The following is a 10,772-nucleotide window of genomic DNA, read 5'->3' as shown; positions in this document are numbered from 1 at the left end:
ATATATATATATATATATATATATATATATATATATATACATATATATACATATATATATATATATGTATATATATGTATATATATATATATATATATATATATATATATATAATTTAAATAATATTTATTATTTATTATTTAATTGATATATATATATATATATATATATATTTGTAATATATAATTACATTTTATATAATTACATATAAACAAAATAAAATGTAATTGTAAATGTAAATGTAATTATGTCTATTTTTCAGATTTTTTTTTTTTTTTTACTGATTAATTAATTTTTTTATTTAAAGCCTATGAGAAAAACGTACAGAAATGCAGATTAAAAACTAATATTAAAAATAACTGTGAAAGATATTAAACACGCACACACAGAGCAGTAGACGTTAAGTCATAAAAAATGGGCAAACAAGTCAAAATGGAACACAATAAACAAATATAAAAATCAACATTTAAGATAAATAAGTATTTAATAATAACTGATAATAGCTGATAAATGTACATTCTGTACAATTTTTAAAATATATCATTTTTTCAGTTGATTTATGAATTTATTTCCTGATTTCCTGTTAGGGAATGGGTTTAAAATTTAAAGTGAAGTGACGTGACATATGGCTAAGTATGGTGACATACGGCTAAGTACGGTGACATACGGCTAAGTACGGTGACATACGGCTAAGTAGGGTGACATACGGCTAAGTACAGTGACCCGTACTCAGAATTTGTTCTCCGCATTTAACCCATCCAAACTGCACACACACACACAGCAGTGAACACACACACACCGTGAACACACACCCGGAGCAGTGGGCAGCCATTTATGCTGCGGCGCCCAGGAAGCAGTTGGGGGGGTTCGGTGCCTTGTTCAAGGGCACCTCAGTCGTGGTATTGCCGGCCCGAGACTCGAACCCACAACCTTAGGGTTAGGAGTTAGACACTCTAACCATTAGGCCACGACTTCCCTATTTGTGACATTGAATGACTTAATTTTTTTTAATTTTAATTTTTGAAACAAATAAAATGTGTGGGATCTGATCAGATACTTTTGTGATTAGTTGTGAGAAAATGGTGCTTAAGTGTCAGTAGGATGTAGCAGTCTTCCTCTCCTCTCTACAGAAGCAGGTTATGAGTTTGATTTGTGCTATACGTCCCTGGTGACGCTGTGGTTGGTGCTGGAGGGCATCGCACCTGGCGTCTGAATGAGCGGCACTATGGTGGTCTGACCGAGTTAAACAAGGCTGAGACGACGGCCAAGCACGGGGAGGAGCAGATGAGGTGCTCGTACGACATCCCACCACCTTCCATGGAGTCCGAGCCCGAGTTCTACTCCAGCATCAGCCGGTTAAACATCACACAGAGTCTCGAGCATTCTGAGTAGCCTGTCTCATCTTACAGCACTTATACATACGTATCATTAGGTAGAGAGCAGAGAACACAGCAGAGAGGCACAAAAACTCTACATTCTATAAATCTACAATTTTTTTAGAATCCACTTTATGCCCTTTCTGCTCAACCGTTTATTTAGACTTTATAACATGACTATAGGAATGAACATGACTCTGTTTCACACCCTGCTGGATTGTACATCATTTTCTGAATAATATCGATCACATATTTAGAAACATAAGCACTTAGAAACACAAGAAGCTAATAAACTCGTGGCTGGAATCCTACCCGAGGCCCAGGGTTTACAGCACTGCCCGTGGCTTTCCCACAGGACCGTCGCTATAACGACCTGACAGAGGAACAGCTGCCGTTGTGCGAGAGTCTGAAGGACACGGTCGCCCGTGCTCTGCCCTTCTGGAACGACGAGATCGTCCCAAGAGGGTAAGAGGGTGCTCATCGCCGCCCACGTCAAGCACCTGGATGGTGAGTCGCACCAAATCACACCGTGTGTCTCATTCAAGCCTTTACTCAGTACCCCAGAGAAGTGTGTACTCCAGGACAATAAAGTGGAGGAATAGAGAAATGATTCTGTCAGTGAGCAATTTTTTATATTTTTCTCACGGGTAATTGAATAGTCAGATGGATATGTAGCATTGCTAGTTAGTTGCTTTCTGGCAGTCTGACTGTTAGCACCTGAGTGACAGAAAAGAGTCCACTGGGTCATCGAGAGAATGTTCTGTAAAATTCAATCCTTTATTATTGTGTGTGTGTGTGTGTGTTCGTTCAGGTATGTCAGAGGAGGCTATCATGGAGCTGAACCTTCCCACAGGAATCCCCACACTGTACGAGCTGGACAAGAACCTGAAACCTGTGAAGTCCATGCAGTTCCACAGGGATGAGGAGACGATGCGCAAGGCCATGGAGTCTGCGGCTGCTCAGGGAGAGAGGGAGAGGGAGAGGAAGAGGGAGAGAGAGAGAGAGAGAGAGAGAGAGAGAGACAGAGAGAGGTGGAAGTGTGGGAGGAGATGATAAGGAGATTTATCAAACATGTCATTACAATCCTTACAGAATGTGATCTGGGTTTCACACATGGCTCAGAGTCTGACATGAGAAATTATTTATTCAGATTCGGGAGAAAATTTTCCTCCACAGTATTAAATGGTTGAAACCCCGAGTGAACCGAGACGTCCTGCTGCATGTAAAGCACTGTGTTTTCAGCATGCTTCAATAGAACAGACTTGGCTTTGCTCAGCAGTGGAAGCTCTACGGTAACGGTATCCAGGCAACACTTAACGGACGACAGGGCAGTGGATAAATCCTGTGTGTGTGTGTGTGTGTGTGTGTGTGTGTGTGTGTGTGTGTGTGTGTGTGTGTGTGTGTGTGTGTGTGTGTGGTGTCTCTTTTGTAGAAAAGAATCTGAATGCGCCGTGTTCCAAATCGCACCGTGACTCACACTGAGCATTTCACGCCCACAGGATGGCACTTAAAATACACACACATGCAGACACACACACACACACACACACACACACACACAGAATCAGAGCAGCCATCGTTTTACAGATTCTCCACTGAAGTTAATCATGGGGCCAAAAGTTTTCATTCCTGACTTGCTTTTGTCTCAGCTTTTGACTGTGTGTGTGTGTGTGTGTGTGTGTGTGTGTGTGTGTGTGTGTGTGTGTGTTTGCTCCACACATGTCATCATAAATGTCATCATCCTGAAATATTCTATAGAAATGTGACATCTCTGTCAGTAAGTGTTGTACGATGCCTCGGTGTATTTTTTTCTTTCTTTTTGCTTGACTGAACAACTCGGTCTGATGTGAAGCTACACGAGTTTGTGTGTTAACACTTAATAAAATCTGCTAAAAAGAAATATTACAATTACTAGTAACATGATAATAGTGTGCGATTTATCCTGGGTCAAAATCATAAGGGGATGTGGCAGAAATGACGAAAACATGAAATTACATGCACACATACACTGATCAGCAAATGAGTAATATAAATAAATAAAGTATTGTGATGTCTAGATGACTTGGTCAGAGCATCTCCACAACAGCAGGTCTTGTGGAGTTGGTAACTTCTACAATTGCTACATGGAAGAACAACCAGCGAGTCGCAGACACCGAGTCACTGATCCGATCCCACTTAAAAGCCACTGTAACACAAGATGCTGAAACGGTGAATGCTGACTCTGAGAGAAAGGAGTGAATACACAGAGCACGGCTGCTTGCTGTGTAGTTTCAGATCGCTCAGACTAAGCATGATGACTCCTGAACAACACGGAAAGATCTAGAAAATACATCAGATAATCAGAAATGGACCAAGGAGCAGCGGAAGAAGGAGGCCTGGTATGTGTGTGTTTGTATGGGTCTGTGTGTGTGTATGAGTGTGTGTGTATGTAGGTGTGTGTATATGTGTGTGTGAGTGTGTGTGTCTGTGTGGATATGTGTGTCTGTGTGGGTATATGTGTGTGTATGAATGTGTGTGAGAGTGTGTGTATGAGTGCGTGTATGAGTGTGTGTGTGTCTGTGTGTGTGTGTCAGGCAATAGCTGATACCCCAGGATGTACCAGATACTAGAAGGCTGTATATAAAGTAAATGATATAACAGAATCATGTATTTAAATATGATTCGGTTTTCTTTTGAGCCTTAATGTGTTTGTCTATTTATTATTTCTGTAGTTATTTACAAAATCACATATCTCTTGTTTCTTGTTTTTATTTATGTATTTATGTATTTATTTATTTATTTTATCTTTATTTGTATGTTTATTTGATCCCTGTGTGGTTTGTATTTGTTCGATGGCACATATTTAATCCCCTCAATTAAGTTCACTGGAAATATTTAGCTGTGTTGTTTATCCACAACAAAAATGGCGCCCGGAGCGTTCCATGTTCACGCAGGCGACCAATCAGAAATCAGTGTGGCTCTGTGACTAACAGCCAATCAGAGCTCTCAGAACTCTTCTTGAAAACATGTCGCCCATGAAGCTGTGTGTTCCAGGTAAGTGAATGTCTTAAACACTTCAATTTTCTGTGTTTAACGTTACGTTTAGCGGCTGGAATAGTGGGTCAGGTGTTTTACTGACACGTCCCGGTGCTGTACGAGTTGTTTTGTTTTTATTTCTGTACATTTAAAGTGAAGTTTAGGGCGTGTGACTGAATCATTAGCAGTAGCAGCAGCACGCACGCGCAGCACCACGCACGCGCTACGGATTGTGACTTTTTCAGGTCAAAATGTTTAAAACAACGAGTTTTTATTAGAAGTTTGTGGCATCGATGCGCTGATGATTATTCGCTACACATGCTGTGTTCGTGCACGGGGGTGGGGGGAGGTTTGGGGCGTGGTGCTGCTGTGGAGTTAAAACTTGTGTTTTCACGGGAAAGTGAGCTCGTTGTGTGAAGCCCCGCCCACCGCCCGTGACTGCGCGTGACTGCGCTCGAGCCAAACATTCCGTTCGCCGTGTTTTCACTGTGTTCCAGGTGAGCTGTCACGTGCATACGAGATGCGTCTAAACACGTTCTTCTACCACAGTGTCTGTTAGGGACAGGGCAGGATTTTACACACTGGGGCAAGGGTGGGGCAAGGGTGGGGCAAGGGTGGGGCAAGGGTGGGGCAAGGGTGGGGCAAGGGTGGGGCAAGAGGACGTGCAGGGGTGGGGCAAGGGTGGGGCAAGAGGACGTGCAGGGGTGGGGCTCGGGTGGGGCTCGGGGGGGGGGCAAGAGGACGTGCAGGGGTGGGGCTCGGGGGGGGGGGCAAGAGGACGTGCAGGGGTGGGGCTCGGGGGGGGGGGGGGTAATGTGTCAATTCTACAACATTTATCAGACTGTATATTTATAATCACACCCCCAGTGTCACCCATATGAGGATGAGGTTCCCCTTCAGTCTGGTTCCTCTCAAGGTTCCTTCCTTTACCATCTAATAAGGGAGTTTTTCCTCCCCACAGTCACCTGAGTCACCTCAGACTTGTTCATTGGGCATAAATACAAACACATTTAAATCTATCTAATATTAATCTGGAATTTTGTATTATATTAATTTTTATATTATTCTTTATAATAACCTTCTGTTCTATGTTTATGTTCTGTAAAGCTGCTTTGAGACGACGTCACTTGTAAAAAGCGCTATACAAATAAACCTGAAACTTGGAAGAGGACGTGCAGGGGTGGGGCTCGGGGGGGGGGGAGGACAAGGTGGGGTGGGTCACATACCTATGAGCCTGTGAATACAGATGTGCAATTCTTAGAGAGAGAGAAACAAATCTGTATGTGTGTGTGTACGTGTGTGTGTGTGTGTGTGTGCACTGTCTCTTGTGTCATCCTGTATACGTCATCATACAGTCTGTATTGTGTGTCATTAAATATCATTGGTGTTTGTGTTACAGGTGAAAGGCTTTGCAGTGTGGAGGACTGCATCTCTGGAGCAGGCACCTATCAGCGGCACGGTTCCATTTACGCCTCGCTGGCCGGCTACGTGCTCAGGAGGAACGAAGGCGAGGAGGTAAATTCCTGAGCAAGAATGAGACACAGCTGTGTGTGTGTGTGTGTGTGTGTGTGTGTCTTGTTTGAGCAGACATGGCCACTTTAACACTCTTCATATCTTCAGTGGAAACTCTTCAGTTTTTTCAGATTGTAAAAGATCTAAACAAATTTTTTGTTTCTGTTTGTTGTCGTCATAGTTACCGGTGATTTCTGTAGTTAAAGAGACAGAAGCACAGCTTCTGCCTGACGTCGGAGCCATCGTCACCTGTAAGGTAGGGGTGGGTGTGTGTGTGTGTGTGTGTGTCTCCAGTCTGTAGAGTCTGAATCCAGGACTCCAGAAAAATCCTCATGCAGGTTGAGAAATAAAACCCTACTGACGACACAAACATCTGCCCAGCTGTGTTTGTGTTTTATTCCTTCTGCAGTATTTCAGTATTAGAACCAATCAGCACTCATCTGAGCTGTTATCTGTTTCTGCTGAGGATGTGTTAGACTCCGGCTCATGGCCAGAGCGGGGCGGGGGGTGGTGGTGGGGGGGAGCATGTCGTTTTCTTGAACAATCTTTAAAACCCACGAACCTCTAATGACAGTGGTGTGAATGACTTGAGGGGTTGTCATGGCAACAGAGAATCTGAAACCCGGCGCTTTTTTTATGTTATGTAACAGTGCGAGACGACGCTTTAGCACCATCTGTGTGTGTGTCCTGTTTTTATTAATGGTGTGAGTTTGTGTGTCCAGGTGACTAGCATCAACCCCCGGTTTGCTAAAGTGCACATCCTCTATGTGGGATCTACTCCTCTTAAAGACAGGTTCAGAGGAACCATCAGGTACACACACACATACACACACACACACTACACATATACACACACACACACACATATATATATATACACACACACACACACACACACACACACACAATACACATATATACACACACACACAATACACATACACACACACAATACACACACACACACTACACATACACACACACACACACTACACACACACACACACATATATATATATATATACACACACACAATACACATACACACACACACACATACACACTACACATACACACACACACAATACACATATATACACACACACACAATACACATACACACACTATACATATACACACACACACGCGCATATATATATATATATATATATATATATATATATATATATATATATATATATATATACACACAATACACATACAATACACATATATACACGCACACTACACATACACACACACACTACACATATACACACACGCACACATATATATATATATATACACACACACAATACACATATATACACACACACTACACATATACACACACACGCATATATATATATACACACATACAATACACATATACACACACTACACATATATACACACACAACACATATATACACATACACACACACAACACATATATACACACACACTACACACATATACACACACACTACACATATATATACACACACTACACATATACACACACACACTACACATATATACACACAACACATATATACACACACACTACACATATACACACACACACAACACATATATATACACACACATACACACACATACACACACAATCTGATCTCTGTTACACAATCTCTGACACAAACACACACACCCATCTCTCTCTCTCTCTCCCAACTTATTTCCAGGCTGTTAAACACTACTACCTAGAGCTCTACTAATGTGTATACACACACACACACACACACACACACACACACATTTCAGGAGCTGTACAGCAGTGTAAACTGATTCTATCTATCTCTGTGTAGGAAAGAAGACGTGAGAGCGACAGAAAAGGACAAAGTGAGGATGGTTTCTGTTGAATCACTAAATCAGCTCAGATGGACGAATAAATTTAACCCGAGCTGTAATTTAACGACGGATTTATTCGTTTTTGTTTTGACCTAATAATATTTACCCCCTGCAGGTGGAGACGTATAAGAGTTTCAGGCCCGGTGACATCGTCCTCGCTAAAGTGGTATCCTTTAATCATGTGACCTGCCTGGGCTTGTTCTATTGTCTGATGTTGTGATGTTGTTGACCCTTGACCTCTTCGGTCAGATCTCACTGGGTGACGTGCAGTCGAACTACCTTCTGACCACGGCGGAGAACGAGCTGGGCGTGGTCGTGGCCCACAGCGAGGCAGGTGAGTGGACACGCCCGCTCCATTCAGACGTCGACGCTACGGCGCCGTCGGGTTCTGATAGGATGGAAGTCGTTGGTTCGTTGTGTAGATCAGCAGAAGTGTTTACGTTAATGCCCTGATGATAATCTCTTATCGTTTCTATAGCGACGGCAAACTCACGGGATCTCGTACCGCAAACGAACCAGATTACAAACTCTTAAAAAACCCCAACAGAAAACAGCTTGATTGTTGTGTCTGAAGGAGATATTTATTTACACATCAGGACACACGGAGTCTCCAGTGTAAGAACCTCATAACTAAGATTTCTTTCATCTATTAACTTCAAACGATCGGCACGAGGAGGCGAGTGTGTTCGTCAGACAGGAAACAAGACAACAGTGTGGTTGTGTTAACACGGGTGTCGTAGCTGCTCACATCTAAACTCCTACTTATTTACAGTGACACCTTCCACATCAGAGACTTTTATTCAGAACTGTTTCAGATAATCTGTGTGTGTGTGTGTGTGTGTGTGTGTGTGTGTGTGTGTGTGTGTACACATTAGTAGAGCTTTAGGTAGTAGTGTTTAACAGCCTGTGTAAGAGATTGTGTGACAGAGATCAGACTATGTGTGTGTTTGTGTCAGATTGTGTGACAGAGATCAGACTATGTGTGTGTTTGTGTCAGATTGTGTGACAGAGATCAGACTGTGTGTGTGTGTTTGTGTCAGATTGTGTAACGGAGATCAGACTGTGTGTGTGTTTGTGTCATATTGTGTAACGGAGATCAGACTGTGTGTGTGTGTTTGTGTCAGATTGTGTGACAGAGATCAGACTGTTTGTTTGTGTCAGATTGTGTAATGGAGATCAGACTGTGTGTGTGTTTGTGTCATATTGTGTAACGGAGATCAGACTGTGTGAGTGTGTTTGTGTCAGATTGTGTGACAGAGATCAGACTGTGTGTGTCAGATTGTGTAACAGAGATCAGACTGTGTTAGATTGTGACAGATCAGACGGTGTGTGTGTGTAAGAGATTGTGAGACAGAGATCAGACTGTGTGTGTGTTTGTGTCAGATTGTGTGACAGAGATCAGACTGTGTGTGTCAGATTGTGTAACAGAGATCAGACTGTGTGTTAGATTGTGACAGAGATCAGACTGTGTGTTAGATTGTGACAGAGATCAGACTGTGTGTTTGTATGAGATTGTGCGACAGAGATCAGACTGTGTGTTAGATTGTGACAGAGATCAGACTGTGTGTTAGATTGTGACCGAGATCAGACTGTGTGTTTGTATGAGATTGTGCGACAGAGATCAGACTGTGTGTGTGTAAGAGATTGTCTAACAGAGATCAGACTGTGTGTGTGTAAGAGATTGTGTAACAGAGATCAGACTGTGTGTGTGTTAGAGATTGTGTAACAGATCAGACTGTGTGTGTGTAAGAGATTGTCTAACAGAGATCAGACTGTGTGTGTGTGTAAGAGATTGTCTAACAGAGATCAGACTGTGTAAGAGACTGTCTAACAGAGATCAGACTGTGTGTGTGTTAGAGATTGTGTAACAGAGATCAGACTGTGTGTGTGTTAGAGATTGTCTAACAGAGATCAGACTGTGTGTGTGTTAGAGATTGTGCGACAGAGATCAGACTGTGTGTGTGTAAGAGATTGTGCGACAGAGATCAGACTGTGTGTGTGTTAGAGATTGTGTAACAGAGATCAGACTGTGTGTGTGTTAGAGATTGTGTAACAGAGATCAGACTGTGTGTGTGTTAGAGATTGTGTAACAGAGATCAGACTGTGTGTGTGTAAGAGATTGTGTAACAGAGATCAGACTGTGTGTGTGTTAGAGATTGTGTAACAGAGATCAGACTGTGTGTGTGTTAGAGATTGTCTAACAGAGATCAGACTGTGTGTGTGTTAGAGATTGTGTAACAGAGATCAGACTGTGTGTGTTAGAGATTGTGTAACAGAGATCAGACTGTGTGTGTGTTAGAGATTGTCTAACAGAGATCAGACTGTGTGTGTAAGAGATTGTCTAACAGAGATCAGACTGTGTGTGTGTTAGAGATTGTGTAACAGAGATCAGACTGTGTGTGTGTGTGTGTGTGTGTTACAGGAGTACAGATGGTCCCCATCAGCTGGTGTGAGATGCAGTGTCCTCGAACACACAATAAAGAGTTCCGCAAGGTGGCGCGAGTGCAGCCGGAGTACCTGCAAGCGTGAAGCAGCACCAGAGCCGACCTTTACCCCCGGAACACACAGCTTCATCCACACACACACACACACACACACACACAGCTGGAATTCCTGGAGCCGATCTTAGCTTATAATAAGTTTACTGAGCGTGCAGTCAGACAGCATCGCTCCGACTCGCTCCTGTTAGCTTCATCCTCTTCCTCATGTGCCCCCTCCCCTCACACACAGGCTCTTTCTGCAGTCATGTTCTTTATTATATTTTTTTATCCCTTCAGTGTTCTCCAGCTCTCTGTAATGAACATGACCTGCTAACCACACGCTCAGATTTCACTCGTCTGTGTTTGTTTTTATTCTGAAGTCTTCTGTACTTTTCTACACGGTGTTATTTCTGTACATAGAGAAGTGTTAAATTTACAGCAGCCTGAATAAAGTGAAGCAGAACTCAGTGGTTTGATGGAGTGTGTGTGTTGAAGCCCAGAAGAGAAACGAGAGAGA

At 42.7% G+C, this 10,772-nt stretch overlaps 2 protein-coding genes across 2 annotated transcripts; both read left to right on the top strand.

The window, feature by feature from the left end:
* The first annotated feature begins 414 nt into the window (after nt 1-414).
* Nucleotides 415-2,785, top strand: pgam1b (phosphoglycerate mutase 1b). Its single transcript, XM_060859873.1, is given in 6 exon segments — nt 415-418; nt 1,131-1,190; nt 1,193-1,353; nt 1,729-1,835; nt 1,837-1,883; nt 2,188-2,785. Coding segments are annotated over 6 exon segments (621 nt in total). The 3' UTR covers nt 2,430-2,785.
* A 1,526-nt stretch (nt 2,786-4,311) lies between these two features.
* exosc1 (exosome component 1) lies at nt 4,312-10,722 on the top strand. The gene is made up of 8 exons (XM_060860570.1): nt 4,312-4,409; nt 5,791-5,906; nt 6,085-6,159; nt 6,626-6,714; nt 7,733-7,766; nt 7,891-7,941; nt 8,025-8,109; nt 10,198-10,722. Exons 1-8 carry the CDS (start codon nt 4,382-4,384, stop codon nt 10,302-10,304), a joined length of 585 nt encoding a protein of 194 aa, XP_060716553.1. The 5' UTR covers nt 4,312-4,381; the 3' UTR covers nt 10,305-10,722.
* The last annotated feature ends 50 nt before the right edge of the window (nt 10,723-10,772 follow it).

Source organism: Tachysurus vachellii, chromosome 24 (assembly GCF_030014155.1).
Source record: "Tachysurus vachellii isolate PV-2020 chromosome 24, HZAU_Pvac_v1, whole genome shotgun sequence".
NCBI lineage: Eukaryota > Metazoa > Chordata > Actinopteri > Siluriformes > Bagridae > Tachysurus > Tachysurus vachellii.
Note: the sequence above shows the minus strand (reverse complement) of the source record. Positions and strands in the feature narration are given on the sequence as shown.

What these genes read in the sequence shown, in the direction of transcription:
- exosc1 (XM_060860570.1), top strand. Translation starts at nt 4,382, where the DNA reads ATGTCGCCCATGAAGCTGTGTGTTCCAG. An exon ending in AGGTTCAGAGGAACCATCAG is followed by an intron (nt 6,715 to 7,732) that starts GTACACACACAC and finishes ATCTCTGTGTAG; the next exon opens with GAAAGAAGACGTGAGAGCGA. An exon ending in GAGCGACAGAAAAGGACAAA is followed by an intron (nt 7,767 to 7,890) that starts GTGAGGATGGTT and finishes TACCCCCTGCAG; the next exon opens with GTGGAGACGTATAAGAGTTT.